Consider the following 16,293-nt stretch of genomic DNA (forward strand, 5'->3'; position numbering starts at 1 on the left):
GGGAGTCTGCAGAGGAGAACGGGAGGGTTATTCTGCACCATCTGGGCTCAATCGCCTGTCTGAGTAATGGTACTCAACGTTGCTGGTAGGCATGACGATGGACAGACAGGTCAACAGATGGTGGATGGCCAGCATGGAGTCAGTGGGGCGAAAGGCCTGTTTCCTTGCTGCAGGGCTCCATGAATCTGCAGGCTCCCTTTGACAAGGACCTTTCCATCACTCAGTCCCATCCATCCCTACGTAATCAAAATCCACATAGGAGGGGCGAGGCTGTGGACATACTGACACATGGGAAACTTTCCCTCTCGAAACCAGCCCTGATCCTGTCCACCTACCAACTTGCTCTTTGGTTTCCTTGCTCCGTGGAGGACAACTCCTAACTTCTCCAGCTGAACCTCAGAGTTGAGAATTCCCTGATTACTGGGCAAGGGTCAGCATCTCAGGCTAGAGCCATGTCCTACAGGCTGAACATTAAGAACCCCTACTAAATCTTGGCACAAAACTGGAGAGAGAAGCACTCTTCCTTGGCATTATAGCTCTTAGTACTGTAAGGAGTGACCAACGAGATCTGGAGCTCTGCTTTGGGATCTGTATTCACAGCTGAGTACAAATGAGTGTGCCTTAGTGGTACATGTGGGAGTGGCAGATCACGTTATTGTTGATGGACATGGAACACATAGAAACCTGTATCAAGACTGTGCCTCTCCACGATAAGTTGGAGCAGTAGAACCCAGGGGGATTGCCACCCCCAGTCAGCACAAGTTGGGTACATCTACCCAAAGCTGTCGCCGAATCCCAGCGGAGAGAGCAAATGCAGAATGAAGACTGGGGCTATGTCCACACTAGATTGGATAATTTTGAAAACGCCGGTTTCGCGTAAAAACGATAGGCGTCCACACCAGGCGTTTTTGAAAATACCCTCCGTCCACATTAAAACTGGTATTTGGGCGAATCTCCTTCTACTGGGCACGTGCAGGACACATCTACAGAAAACAAGCGAAGAGAAAATGGTATACTTGGTGCGCATTTGTCCAGTTACAGACTAGAAAAACTTAAAAGGAAATTGCCTAACAAAAGACTTGGTGCGCGTTTGTCCAGAAATATTTCCTACAGCCATAGTCTCTTCACTGATGAAAGGGACAACAGCTACAACTAAATGCAATAAAGCTTGTTACTGGGCAAAAGTGAAATTTGCTGTTACCTCATTTGTTTGCCTTTACTTTTGCCATGTCTTTCTGTAGTATTTTGCTGTAACTGACACGTGCAATAAAACAAGTTACTGGGCAAAAGTGACAATAGCATCTATTGAATGTTTGCACAAGCAATACATAATAAAGCACCTTGTTAAATGTATAAAACATGTCTGCATCAGTGTTATCTTGTATTTCCATACAATGTTACATCAGGCTGTTACACATTTATTGATTGTTGTTGTGGTGTTGGAGGTTACGTTCAAGAAAACAATGAAATGCCGCACTGCCGCCACCATTTGTTCCGGCACGTCATGACAGTGGTTTTAAAATTAGCTGGTTCCCCGTACACACTACAACACCCAATCGGCGTTTTCAGATTTTAGAAAAGCTCTGTTTTCGAGGGAGGAAAATGCCGTTTCAGTGTGGACGGAGGGTCAAAACGAAGAGAAAAGGCTTTGGTTACGGATTTATCTGGTCTAGTGTGGACGTAGTCTGGGAATGTCACAAGGCAATCTCAGAAGACTCCATACAACTACTAATAGGATTCAGATGGCAACTTCCTTATTGAACACCTTAGGCCACTTTTATCTGTGGTGCAGAGCAAACACAGCAACGCAATCAATTTAACATATCTTCCATTCAGTGTGAACAAACAAACAGTGGATAAAGACCGTACACCCCCACTCAGCAATGCAAAGGTGGCTAATCCAACAGCCTAAGAAAACTCTCATTAAGATAGCCCCAGGACAAATCTGTAAACACTTTTGAAAGTTTAAATCTTGATAACAGATAACCTCTGACTCATACCGCATACGCCACTGTAAGCAATTCCCAACCCTATCAATCTTACCCGTCTCCTGCGCTCTCTGACTTCCGCAGAGCCAGACCACAGTACAGTGACCCAGAGTTCTCTGCCCTACTACACGAGCAACAGCATGATTTGCTGGTCCCACATGTACTATTAAGACAGACTCACCCCTACAGTTGTGAGTACAGAGCCCACACAGAGCTCAGAATCTCATCACACACACTTTGCAGTACAGAGGGCTATAATGTTAAGGAAGGCTGTGACACTTATTGTCTCTCTCCAGTTTTGTGCCAAGATTTTGTAGGGGTTCTTGACATCCAGCTTGTAAGACTTGGCTCTAGTCTGAGGTGCTGACCCCTTGCCTAATATTTTCCAATTAAGGAATTGATACTCATCCTCAACTCTTCTGAGTTTCAGCTGGAGAAGTTGGGGGTTGTCTTTGACTTTCTACCACCAGGCAGAAGACTATGATGCATAAAAACAAGAACAGGCAGGATGAGATAGTTTCTTCCCCCAGCTCTGTCACATTGTATTCAAAGTGTCACTGGTTAATCTGCTCCGCACTTTACAATATTTAATATTCATGAACTTTGTTATTTATGTGTGATTCATCTGTAGATTTTATCCTTACCATCGTAAATTATTGTGTGTTATGTGTACTACTGTGATTTACACCCTGGTTCGAAGAAATGTTGTCTCATTTCTATATACATCATATGGTTATATACATGTATATAGTTAAATGACAATAAACTTCACTTGACTTGTCATCCATGGAGCAAGGTAACCACAGAAGAGATTGATGGACAGGATCAGAACTGGTTTCGAGAGGGGAAGCTGTTCACATGAGTTCAAAAAGCACAGAATACAGATTCAGAACCTGGGCGATGGGAGTTTAGGCATCCAAGTAAAAACTTTTCCTTTTACGCACAGGGAGAGTCAACATTTCAGTTTGAGACCCTTCTTCAGCATTCCTAATGTTGAGTCTCAACCTGAGGTAATAACGTTAGAGATGAGACAACAGGGACCTGTTTAAAGTAGGCTCATTGACGTGCAGGAACATAAACCACACTGTGTGACTGGGATTGACGTTATTCAAAATGCAAACTGCGTGTGAAGATTTGCACCAGCTTTACAGTCCTGTATGTTATTGGGCAAGGAAGGTAGAAGTGAGAGGGAGGGGACAGAACTGAAGACCCTGAATTGGAAGAGCTGATCCCAGGTCCTGCTCCCCATAGCTTCCAGTTAAGTCATCACCAGCTTCGGACAAACAGCCAGGAATTAAAGTGCATGAACTGAAAGCCCACCTGCAGCAGCTCCTGCAGCCCCACCACCCCTCCCCCCAGTCCCTATCCCACATCCCAACTATCCACTCTGCCATGCTGATTCACAGTCCCAGACCACCACTTCCTCTGTTTGCTGGAACCCAAATTCCAGAGCCTTCACCATCATCCTGCTGCTGGTTCCCAATCCTGGACCACCCACCCCATTCTCCCAATCCTAGAGCTGATCATTCCCACAGTTCCGCAGCGTGCCCACTCTCTCAATTTCCAAAAACAGGAGAGCCCCCTGTCCCTCAATCCCATTGCCTCCACTTCCTTCATTCCCAACAGAACAGCCCTTGGCTCCATGAGAGAACCTCTGCTCTTTCCCAGGATGTACTGACCCACTGCAAACAAGGCTAGGAGCAACTGGAGTAGAGGAACAGGGAGGGCAGGAAGAGGATTGGAAGGAGGTGGGGCAGCAAGCCCAGAGAGGGGAAGACTGCAGCGGGTGGGATCCGAGGGCTGGCACAGCAACGGATGAGTGAGGCAAGGAGAAACTCGACACGTCTCTCTCACCCCACCGCGGAAATTATTTGATGTTTCTTAAAATGCAAAACAAACTTTCCAACTCTTCCTAAATGCTCACGTCAGAAGATGGCACAATAATCCTCAGAGAGAAGGGGTTTGGAATCTGCTCCAGGAAGTGCAGTAAGGTTTGTCAGGGCTACTTCAGAGCTGGGAATCACTGTACTGAATGAATCCATGATAACCACTGGCTACAAAACTTCCTATGTCTTCTCCTCAGGCAGAGGTCATTCCCTCCGAACTTTGTGGGAATCGCTTTGTCAAAACATTGCCCCAGCTGTCAAAGTTCACCTCTGACCCTCAGGGGCCGCTCTGAGAGATAGTTAGCTGGCACCTCCCACCTTCCCATCCCCTGGGGCCGTTCAATTAATCACGGCTTCAAACACAAGACTGTGTGCTGCCAGTCTCCTCCATGGCCCAACAGCACGCTCAGGCGAAACCCAATGAAGGCGGCTGTTTAACTCTTGACGCAGCACCGGGGCAGATGACAGAGGAAACTGTTTAAAAATGCCAACATCTCTTTCTTCCTTCTCTTCAAATTTCCCCTTTCTTCTCCCCCCTTACGGAGCAGCTGTACCCTCACATGGGGGATTGTTGGCTCAAGTCCCACCCCGGATGCCTGAGCACAGACAGATCCCATTCAACTGCCGCATGGCAGGGAGGGAGAATTTCAGCGGCCGAGGACCCACCTGCTGGTTTGTCAAGGAGCAGGAGAGATACCTGGAGTCCCCTGGGGCAAACCTCATTAACTTGGTGACTGCAATGCTGTTGTTTGTGGGATCTTGCTGGCTACAAACGAGCTGCCAATGCTTCCTACGTTATACGAGGGGTGACACATCAGTACGATGCCTTGGGAGGCTCTGAAAGGGTGAGAGAGACAGCGTGGATGTGGGGGGGAGAGGGGGAGGGAGGGAGGGAAGAAATGTGAACCAGTGTCTGTGTAAACGAGAGGAGTGTGTGAACCAGTGTGAGTGTGTGAGTGAGGTTGTTGTGTGTGGTTTCTGCTGACCAGATGATTTCTCCTGCAGCTCCACGACCACCTCTCATCTATAGTATCCTGCCCACCCAGCCCCTGCCACTAGAAGCCAGTTTGTCTCTGCCCCAAATACCCTCCAATACCGGCTGCCCTGTGACGGCCGCACCATGGTGTAGGGTGCACTCACAGCTCCAAGGTCTCCGGTTTAATCCCACCTCCGCCACTGTCTGCCTGGAGCTTGCCTGTTCTCACCGCGACCACATGGACTTCCTCCCACATCCCAAAGATGGTGAACTGGCGTCTGAAAATTGTCCCCAGTGAATCACGGTGGGACAAGGGCTTGTGAAAGAGTAATGGGGGTGGGGGGGAAGCAATATGCTGGTGTAACGGTTAGCATAATGCTAGTACAGAGCCAGTCATCCTGGTACATTGTACACTTCCCTGTGACTGTGTAGTTTTCCTCTAGGTGCTCTGGTTTCCTCCCAAATTCCAAAGACGTGTGGGTTAGTAGGTTAACTGGTCACACGGCTGGAATTGGGCAGCGGGGACTCACTGGATCAGAACGGTCTATGGCGCTGCTGTATTCACGATAAAATGAACTGTGCTCCAACCTGTAACCCTCACTTTTTATTCCGTCCCTCCCTATGCCCCAAACTCTCCAGGGAGAATATTCACTTTATAACACAGCTTAACCGGTTTTGAACCTGCCTGTGAGGACGACAAATTGGACCACTGCCTTCTCGATCCTGTACCCAGAGCATTTGTAACAAGGACTCCTTACGATTACTTGTGTTAAGGTTCAGAGTACATTCCAGAACTGCCTGCCACTGTTGTTTGAGCCCACAAAATACAGCCGACCACTTAAAGAAAATTTTAATTTTTCTATCCTTTCAGACAGAGTACAGGCCTTCTCCAGACTACAGCAGGAACCTGTTCCTGTGATCTGTCCATAACCCCAACAGTTTGCAAGATGGAAATGCGGCTGAAAACCAAGTTTCTACGTGGCAGAAGATAAGTACAGCCAGCAAATCCATTCCATCAGTTTCCTGAACACTCACAGGTAGGGCGTTGAAAAGCTGGGACCCGCAACTTCACACATCCCCACTTTAAGCGTAGCACAGGAACAGGCCCCTTGATCCACAGTGTTGTACTGAACTAATTAAATTTGCAATCAAATACCCCACTAAACTAATCCTTTCTGCCTTCCATTTCCTATGCATTCAGCTACCTCCTCTTGAACCCTCTAAACAGCAGCCGCCACCACCCTGCCCATCCGTTCATTCTGTTTTCCACATTTGCTAGCAAAAATCTACCAATCTCCATTTTCAAGTCACCCATTGAGCTCGTTTCTGATCGCTTCATGGGAGAGTGGTCCACTCTCTCCTCCCCCCTCCCACCTAACGTGTGGGTTATATCCCAACAGTTTGCAAAACTTGTCCAAAACTCCTCTAAGTGGAAAACTTGTCCAGCCTATCAATTCCTCTCAGCAACACGCACAAAATGCTGGAGGAACTCAGCAGGCCAGGCAGCCGCTATGGAAAAGAGTCTCTGGCCCAAGATGTTGACTGTTTACTTGTTTCCACAGAGGCTGCCTGGCCTGCTGAGGTCCTCCAGCATTTTGTGTGTGTTGCTTGGATTTCCAGCATCTGCAGATTTTCTCTTGTTTGTGATTGTACAAATCACCCTTTTCAGCCCCAGACTCACAGCACGGGGGAGGGGCTGGGACACAAGGTAGACAAAGGTAGTCGGTTCAAACAGCAGCGCATCTTCACTTCTCAAGGGCAACTAGGGATGGGCAATAGATGTTGGCTTAGCTGGCGATGCCCACATCCCGTAAATGGATAGATAATAAAAAAAAATCAAGCTTGTCTTTAATGGGTGCATGTGTGTGTGTGTGTGTGTGTGTGTGTGTGTGTGTGTGTGTTCGTTTGCGCGCGGGGGAAGGCAGGGGGGAGATCTGGAACACCTTGTGCTCACAGTGAGAATGTGCAATCTCCACACGGACACCACAGACCGATGGTGTAGGCTCGAGGAGCCTACCCCCGTCTCTTATGTTTCCCTCTGTGTACACTGTAAAGGGCCAGTTCATGCAATCTCACTTCAAAACCTAACAACGCACACGGCGCACTTCACACACAGTCACTCAGATGCAACGCTCCAGATGTGGATAAGTACTTCCTCCTGATGAGGGGGAGGGTGGAATTTCCTGTTAAGCATGCACCCTTCCTGAGTCGGGGCAGCCTGCTACACGGAGAAGAGTCACCGAGTGTCTTGACTGTGTCATAGCTCTGGAAAGGGCTCTGCCACCTCTCCGCCTGGAAAGGGCTTGCCTTCTCAGCTCCTAATCTGGCACCCAGCCTGCACGCCAGCCTTTGGGAATTACATTTGCATGTGCCAGGGCTCTCATCTGCGAGGACCCCGAGCAGGTTCATCCCCGATCTGACACAACCCCAGCGCGGCAGTAGGACTCAGAACTGAATCACCCCAGACTGGGCATTTCTCCTGCCCTTCCCCTCTCCTCCTCAGGGCAGAATCTGCCTCTCCCTCGAGGACAGCAGGTACTTTTATGTTCAGATTTCCGGAGTGGGACTCAAACCTGCATCTCTCTGACTCAGAGGTGAGAACTTCATGGCTGATACACCACATAACATTGTGCATGCATCACTGATGTGTGTTAACTAGCTCACTGGGCCTCTAAAATTAGCTCCAAACCAGTCACTGCAGTGAGTTACCTCACAGATGTGGAGTTCTTCCCCCTCTTCGAATGGATGGGTGGAAGGCTGATTGAAACCAGGTTACGGTGGGATGCTTCCCATTGGTCACTGAATATCAACAAATCAGAATCAAGTTTATTACTGCCATTGTGCAATTTGTTGATTTGTGGCAGCACTACAGTGCAAGACAAAACAAAAAATATACTGCACGCTACAATAAAAAATAAAGCAAAAGAGGATTGTGAGGTAGTGTTCACCGACCATTCAGAAATGTGGTGGTAGAGGGGAAGAAGCTGTTAAGTGAGTAATAAAGACACCAAACAACAGGAATTCTGCAGATGCTGGAAATTCAAGCAACACACATAAAAGTTGCTGGTGAACGCAGCAGGCCAGGCAGCATCTGTAGGAAGACGTGCAGTCGACGTTTCAGGCCGAGACCCTTCGTCAGGACTAACTGAAGGAAGAATGAGTAAGGGATTTGAAAGTTGGAGGGGGAGGAGGAGATCCAAAATGATAGGAGAAGACAGGAGGGGGAGGGATGGAGCCAAGAGCTGGACAGGTGATAGGCAAAAGGGGATACGAGAGGATCATGGGACAGGAGGTCCGGGAAGAAAGACAAGGGGGGGGGAAGGGGGGGGGGACCCAGAGGATGGGCAAGAGGTATAGTCAGAGGGACAGAGGGAGAAAAAGGAGAGTGAGAGAAAGAATGTGTGTATAAAAATAAGTAACAGATGGGGTACGAGGGGGAGGTGGGGCATTAGCGGAAGGTAGAGAAGTCGATGTTCATGCCATCAGGTTGGAGGCTACCCAGACGGAATATAAGGTGTTGTTCCTCCAACCTGAGTGTGGCTTCATCTTTACAGTAGAGGAGGCCATGGATAGACATGTCAGAATGGGAATGGGATGTGGAATTAAAATGTGTGGCCACTGGGAGATCCTGCTTTCTCTGGCGGACACAGCGTAGGTGTTCAGCAAAGCGGTCTCCCAGTCTGCGTCGGGTCTCGCCAATATCTAAAAGGCCACATCGGGAGCACCGGACGCAGTATACCACCCCATAAAGACACCATGCATACCAATCTTCAGAGCCGCCATGACACACAACAGCGTTGTACCCCAGGCTTCTGGATGCTCTGAAACACAGAAAAGGGAATTCCAAGGGAACGCGCAGCAAATCTGGCAATCAATGCCAAGAGGGAAGGTCAGACTTGAAGCACAAACTGTGCCAGCCCCAGGCCCAGGTCAGGAGTGGTGCCCGCATGGTAGCCCCTCTCGCCAGACCGCACAAGGCAGCCCCAGGTCGAAACACGAATATGGAAAACAATCTGATTCTGCCCCCACTACTTTCAAAGGAATACAGCTGGAAAGATGTGCCAAATCAACGACTACCAGACTACAGAACAAATGCAGCCCAGCAGAGTGAGTGATGGACTGTACACTTCAGTCAAGACTACAATCCCTACTTGTCAGGCTGTGCATACCACAAGCCCTACTCATTTCTATGACCGGGAAGCCGCCTTGCTCCTTAAAAAGCTCCACAGTCTCTGCAAAACACAGAGCCTCAACTTCATGAAGCTATGTGAGACAAAAGAATAATATTTACCGGGAAGGCTGTTAAAATGAAAAGACTGCGTTCACCGATCTGCTAATGACTGGGAATGGGGAATGCATCTAGTCTTCAGAGGAAGCAGGGAGATGCAGGAGTAGAGTGACTGGACCAGGATTTCTGAGCCCAAATTCAAGAAAGTTTTCCATTTCAAAGTCTTACATCCATAGTTTAAGCAGAAATATGCTTCATATGAGAAGTGTTAATGTACCACCATTGCCCCTTGTGTCAAAATGTCTTATCTGCCCCATGACACATTAACATCGTAAATGTGAAGCCAGGTGGTGGAACTCGCAAGAGCCAAACCTCATCTCAATGTTTCTGATACATTTATTTTCATCGGTGTATAATTTTTTCCCCCAAGTGTGCGAGGCAAGGTTGGGAAGTCATGGTGACGGGCTTTTTCAGCAAAGTCAACAACAGCAGAGTCAGCGGAATCTGTGCAGGGAACTGGGCAGAGTGAGAACATTAGCCTTCCTCTATAATAGTCCTACTTGTAAATGGGCAGCAGGCAGCTATGCTGATGGGCCCAACTTGCACTGAGAAAGGACATCAGAGGTGGAAGACGCTATGGTTCCGAAGGAGCTACCTCTCTGTAGCACTTCTCACAGCCTGAGCATATCCTGATGATGTACTTCTGAAACACAGCTGCCAATCTGTGCACAGCAAGATCCCACAGAGAGCAGAGGGATAACAGAGCCTATTGTTTCAGGGGATGTTGGCTTAGGGTTCTGTCTGTGACACAAGGGATTAATCTCCGCAGCGCCCATGGGACTTTGAAGAGACTTAGTATGTCACCAAGGCACCTGCAAATTTCTACAGCTGTATCATGGACAGTATTCTAACTGGTTGTATCACTGTGTAGTATGGAGGTTCAGAAAGAGCACAAGAAAGTCGTAAAGTCAGGCAGTTCTATTCATGGACGCTTACCGCCCCCCCCACTCCCACCAGCATTAAGGACACCTTCAAAAGGCAAAGCCCTAAAAAGGCACCATCCATCACCAAGGGCCCTAATCACTCAGGGCATGCTCGCTTCTCACTGTTACCATCAAGGAGAAGATCCAGGAGCCTGAGGAGGCACACTCAATATTTCAGGAGCAGCTTCTTCCCCACCGCCATCAGATTTCTGAGTGGAGAATGAACCCATGTACACTACCTCAATATTTTGTTTGCTCTCTTATTTAAATTACCTTTTATATACATTTCTTATTGTCATTTACCGTTTTTTATTATTATGTATTGCAATGTACTGCTGCCGCAAAACAACAAAATTTCACGATATCTGCCACTGATATTGATTCCGAGTACAAACAGGGCACACCTCCACCCACACCATACACACCCCATCCCACTCGGTGCTCTACTGGGGTGTGTATGGTGTGTCATCTTAAATCCCTGGTTAACTCAAGAGCTGAATGAGGGTCTTACCTAACTGAACATGCCGGTAGGACAATAGAACTACCACGTCTGAAACATCTCAAACTGGATCAGCAGATATTCTCACTCCCCAGCAGGCACGTTCTTCAAGCTTAATGAACCAAGCTTCACCTCACTGAAGGCACAGCCAGCAAAAGACCAACAGAACCCATCCCCGGTCGCTGGAAGTGTCCCTCCCACCCAGCCCCAGGAAGAGAGCAGCTCTTACCTTGTCCTGGTAGAGTCAGCGCAGGCCGTGCGGCGGAGAGGGAGACCACGCCAAGCACAGCCCAGCACACCAAGTGAACGCAGCTGATCATTCCAATACTGCTTCCGCTCTCCCTGATGCAGCCTGACCTATCACCGTCTGGGCTCCCGTCCCACTGGCATTCTTGGCCACCTGAAGGGGTTAGGTGGGAATGTTGCAGCTGCAAAAGAGGAGAATGCTTCCAGTTAGTACAAAGTTCCAACCAACCCTCATTCCTGTGCCAGAAAAGGAGGGTGACTTGTGTTGGGTCTTTGCTTCAAGAAAGTGACATCCATCATGAAGGACCCTCCCCATCCAGGACTTGCCCTCTCCTCAGTGCTACCATCAGGGAGGAGGTACAGGTGCCTGAAGACACATGCTCAGTGTTTTAGGAACAGCTTCTTCCGCTCTGCCATCAGATTTCTGAATTCATGAACCATGAAAACCACCTCACAATTTTGCTCTTTTTTAGCAAATTTATATATTCCCTATTGTAACTTACAGTATTTTTTATGTACTGCTGCCACACAATAACAAATTTCATGCAATATAAACCTGGTTCTGGTTTGAAGTTAAGATTCCAACAACTAGAAAGCTCCTTTAGGACACATCGAACGTTAGGATGTCAGATATGGAGACCACGTCCGTCAGTGGGATTAACCCGCAGGCTCAGCAAGAAGAAAAGCAAATGTTCTGGTGATGTGTGTAGTGAGAGGATTTAAGTACAGGAGATGCATTGTTCCAAATCTATACGTCTAGTCTCCCTACCTAATGATCTACTTATAATGGAAGCAGTGCAGCCAAGGTTCCCGGGACGTGGTGCTTTGTTGTCTGAGGTTAAGCATGTTCATACACACTCAACAGTTTTAAAAATGATTCACTGAAACTTAAAACCTTCTTATGAAGCTTGGCAGGGGATATTCAAATTTCTTCTGGAATCTAGAATCAGCAGGTGGTCTTGGCCACTGAGGACAGAGATGAGAAGAAATTTCTTCACCCACAGGCAGTGAATTTTCAGAATTTTCTATTCAAGGCATTGAGTAAGATGTACTCGAGGCAGATATCAAAGCATGTTCAGAGATATAGGGTTAGCACAAGAAAGCAACACAGAGGTAAAAGACTAGCCATGATCTCACTGCACTGTGTAAAGGGCCAACAGTACAGAAATCCTCCTAAAATACGGTCCTATACACCACTTATTTCAACCCCACCATGCTGTGAAAGGAGGAGGGTTGCTCATGTGGCTATCCACCCCATCCTGCAAAAACTCAAGAGCTACAGAAACGGCAACAGGAGCTCCAGAGGACTCATCTCTGAGAGAGGAAAGAAGGACTGGCCCAGGACAGGGAACTCTGGTGAGCTGCTGCCAGTGGTCTGTGCCCCTGTAGGGGAGATGGGTTGTCAAGTGACCACCACGTGACTTAATAGTTGTTTTCTTTCAATGATTCACGTATGACACCCAATTACCTTTCCATCCCTCACTACTAAAATAAACTTTCCTTTTCTCAGCAAAAAGGCTTCAAATGAGAAAGTTTCCAGCACAGAGCAGTGCATGGAAGGTCTCCTGTGTGATGAGACACTTGCAATGCCCTTGTACTCACCAGATATCTGAACTCAGACACTCAGACCATGGGCTAACATCCGGACACTAGTGCTGTCTGGACTCAATACAGGCTCAGTAAAAATCACAGTTGCAGATCAGAGAGTATACACACACACACACACACACACACACACACACACACAATCAAGATCAACTTGTCGTCTCTGTGTAAACACAGTCATCCCAAGGTTATTGACCACAATTACAACTCCTGCAGGAATGAAACCCACCAGTGTAAACTACTGACGTCACATATTTCACAGTTGGACTGTTGTTCCGAAGCACTCGCAGTGATGCCAGGAATGTGTGCTGTCATCCATGACTGCTAAGTCAGGTCCTGAGTAATCCAGAGCTCCTTGGCTGCACTCCTGTTTTCCACTCTCCAGCCACTGCAGCTCAGCCAAGAAGCTGTTGCCTGGATTGCAACTCGACTCAAGCCTCATTCACTTCATCTCTGCCCAAATCTAACTTCCTCAAGCCCTGCAGCACACCACCACTCCTCCTTCAAGCCCTTCTGCACCTCCAAAAGGAGTGCTTTTTCAATGGTGGTATCACCTACCCATTTCCCTCTGGACCTCTCTACTTCCTCTCCTTGTTACCGGACCCTCCAAAACTCTTCAACCATACCTGAGCTCACCTGTCCCAGTAGAACAGGTGTTTTTTTTTCTCTACAGTTGAGGCTCCTACAACATGCCACAGCATACTTTGCCAAATTATGGATGTTGGATCTGGAAAGTCCCTTGGAAGTCAAGAATGAAGCACAAAACTTGTGGTTACGGTCTTTTTACTAGGTGTTCAAAACAAGGAAATGACAATAGCCAACTCACTCCACTATAGTGGGAAGCGAGACCAAAACAACAAAAAGGCAAGAAGAGACAACGGACAAAGTTGTTGTGGTCACCTTATACAAGCTAGACAAATAAAGAGGCACTGCACTGAGAGCCAGAGCAGCTTATGAGATAGTGGTGTGACAAGGGCTGCAGAGAAACTAGCAGAAAAATATTGAGCAGCTATACTACAATTACTGCAAATTCCCTGAATAATTACAGACAAACAAGTGATTACACAAAAAAAACAAGCACCAAGAATGTTAAACTACATGAAAAGTAACTAATTAGACTCTTATGGGTGAAATACAAATCTAACTTCTCGTCACCAGAGGAAATCCACATCAAGGAGCACAGGTGGTGTATCTGTTTTGGTTACCTGGAGAAATTGGTGGTAGTAGAACACTGTATTCGCAACAGTCACAGGATTGAGTTTGATGGCACAAAACTAACGTGCCATGCCAATGGCTTTTGGGGTCACCTAGTGAAGGAAGCCATTGAAGTAAAACTAGAGGAAAAGAATTTTAATGAAGACGAAGGTCTTACTCTAAGTAAGAACTGGAATTTGATTGTAAACATGGTAGGAGAGCGGAAACCTGATTGGATGACCAATCAGGAGGGATGGCTACAGGGCTGTAAATACCACTGGACTAGACATACCCAGGCATCATCCCTGATGAAGATGGCAGAACTTGTCATCAAAACGTCGATTATAACTGATATCTGTACCCATCTGGAAGCCTGAGAAGACTTTATTCATTCACCATAGGGTGTTGTTTCTAATCCAACAACTTTATACAATATTAGGTTCAAATTTATCTTCCTGCCTGGTCTCCATCACACCTCTTTGGAATGAAGACCATGAAGGCATTACATTCCTGCGAGAGAGGTTCCTCCACCTCAGACTCTTCACTGGGTTACTTCTATTCCTGAGTGAGGAACCCTTCACTCCCACCCCTCAACATATCTCAGCCACCACTCTGCCAAGCCTCTGCAGAGCCTCAGACATTCCCTTTAGGTCATGACTCCGGATTTCCAAACTCTAAGGAGTTCAGGCCAAACCTTTCACAAGACAACCGGCAAAACATTCTACTAAACCACCTTCAGATGGTCTCAAAGTCTTGTGTAGCTGTAGAGATTCATCCTTACACTGCCCGCTTCCAATAAAAGCTAACATTCTATGTTGGGATTTCTACCTATATTCTATTTCTTTCGCTTGCTGTGCCCCCATTGCTAACCTTTAGTTGAAAGGTAGAGTACTGAGGCCAATTCAGACTGAGTTCTCTCTTTTACCCTGGCCTATTTTATTCTCCCCACACTCCCATCAACTCTGCCCAGACTCGATCACTCACCTACACACCAGAGACACTTTACTGTGGACCATTCACCGACAAACCAGCATGCCTTTTGAGCCGTGGGAAGACAGGGGAGATGGGCAGTCATGAGGAGAGCCTGAAAACTCCACACTGACAGCACCCGTGGTCCGAATTGGACCGCAGTTGCTGGAGCGGTGCCATTCTTTAACCTGCAGTGTTAATTCAACAATAGGCAAAGGTATGAGAAAATAGATATAACATTCCATAATTTATTTAAGTGAAGGATTCAAGCTAGCAAACAACAGCCGCTTGGAGGAATATTATAGGGGTGCAACGTACAAATACACCCCAGTAGCACACTTAATTGGGGTTGACTGTCCATGTGCCCCCAATCATCAATGGCAAAGTAATCCACTCAAAGGACTGTCCCTCAATTCACTACTCTTTGTGTTCAAGCTCCCTCTTTGGAGACATGGGTGAGACTTGCCAATGATCACCCCTAGGCCAATACCGTCTGCATCTCACTGCCACCGCCCATGGGGTGCTTCATTTTCTCATCAGCTGCATCTCACAGTGAAAACAATGAAAGATGGTGACTCCTTACTGCATTATCAAGAGCAACGAGAGAAGGCAATAAACACTTGTTACTGTGAGCAGTTTTAGAACCCTTATCCACAAAAAGATGTGCTGGCATTGGAGAAGATCACAAGAATGATACCAGGAATAAAAAAAGTTTATGTACCAGGAGTGTTTCATGGCTCTGCAACTTTACCTGTTGGAGTTTAGAAGAATAAGGTGGGGGGAAGGATGCTCATTGATGCCTATCAAATATTGAAAGGCCTAAAGAATAAAGTGAATGTGGAGAGGATGTTTCCTATAGTGGTGGAGTCTAAACACGGAGGGCACAGCCTCAGAATAGAGGAACGTCTCTTAGAACCTGTGCCAACCAACTGGTGGGAGTATTCAAGGACATTTTCAACCTCTCACTGCTACAGGCGGAAGTTCCCACTTGCTTCAAAAAGGCAATAATTATATCAGTGCCTAAGAAGAATAATGTGGGCTGCCTTAATGACTATCGCCTGGTGGCACTCTCATTGACAGTGATGAGAGGTTGGTCATGACTAGACTGAATTCCTGCCTCAGCAAGGACCTAGACCCATTACAATTTGTCTATCACCATAATAGGTCAACAGCAGATGCAATCTCAGTGACTCTCCACACAGCTTTACACCACCTGGACAACACAAACACGTATGTCAGGATGCTGTTCATTGACTATAGCTCAGCATTTAATACCATCATTCCTACAATCCTGATTGAGAAGTTATAGAACCTGGGCCTCTGTTCCTCCCTCTGCAATTGGATCCTTGACTTCCTAACTGGAAGACCACAGTCTGTGTGGATTGGTGATAACATATCCTCCTTGTTGACAATTAACACTGGTGCACCTCAGGGGTGTGTGCTTAGCCCACTGCTCTACTCTCTCTATACATATGACTGTGTGGCTAGGCATAGCTCAAATACCATCTATAAATTTGCTGACGATACAACCATTGTTGGTAGAATCTCAGACGGTGACGAGAGAGCATACAGGAGAGAGATATGCCAACTAGTGGAGTGGTGCCGCAGCAACAACCTGGCACTCAACATCAGTAAGACGAAAGAGCTGATTGTGGACTTCAGGAAGGGTAAGACGAAGGAACACGTACCAATCCTCATAGAGGGATCAGAAGTGGAGAG

General features: G+C 47.2%; 1 protein-coding gene across 14 annotated transcripts in view; it reads right to left on the reverse strand.

The window, feature by feature from the left end:
- The window catches only part of LOC140201781 (fibroblast growth factor receptor 1-like), a 214,866-nt gene that overhangs the window by 88,727 nt on the left and 109,846 nt on the right, over positions 1–16,293 (reverse strand). For all 14 annotated transcript variants that reach the window (XM_072266459.1, XM_072266455.1, XM_072266451.1 and 11 more), the window contains one exon: positions 10,790–10,988. In XM_072266459.1, coding sequence (XP_072122560.1) covers positions 10,790–10,880 — 91 coding nt within the window. In that variant the 5' untranslated portion in view covers positions 10,881–10,988. The remainder of the gene's footprint in view (positions 1–10,789; positions 10,989–16,293) is intronic.

The sequence above is a fragment of the Mobula birostris genome, chromosome 8, assembly GCF_030028105.1.
Source record: "Mobula birostris isolate sMobBir1 chromosome 8, sMobBir1.hap1, whole genome shotgun sequence".
Classification (NCBI taxonomy): domain Eukaryota; kingdom Metazoa; phylum Chordata; class Chondrichthyes; order Myliobatiformes; family Myliobatidae; genus Mobula; species Mobula birostris.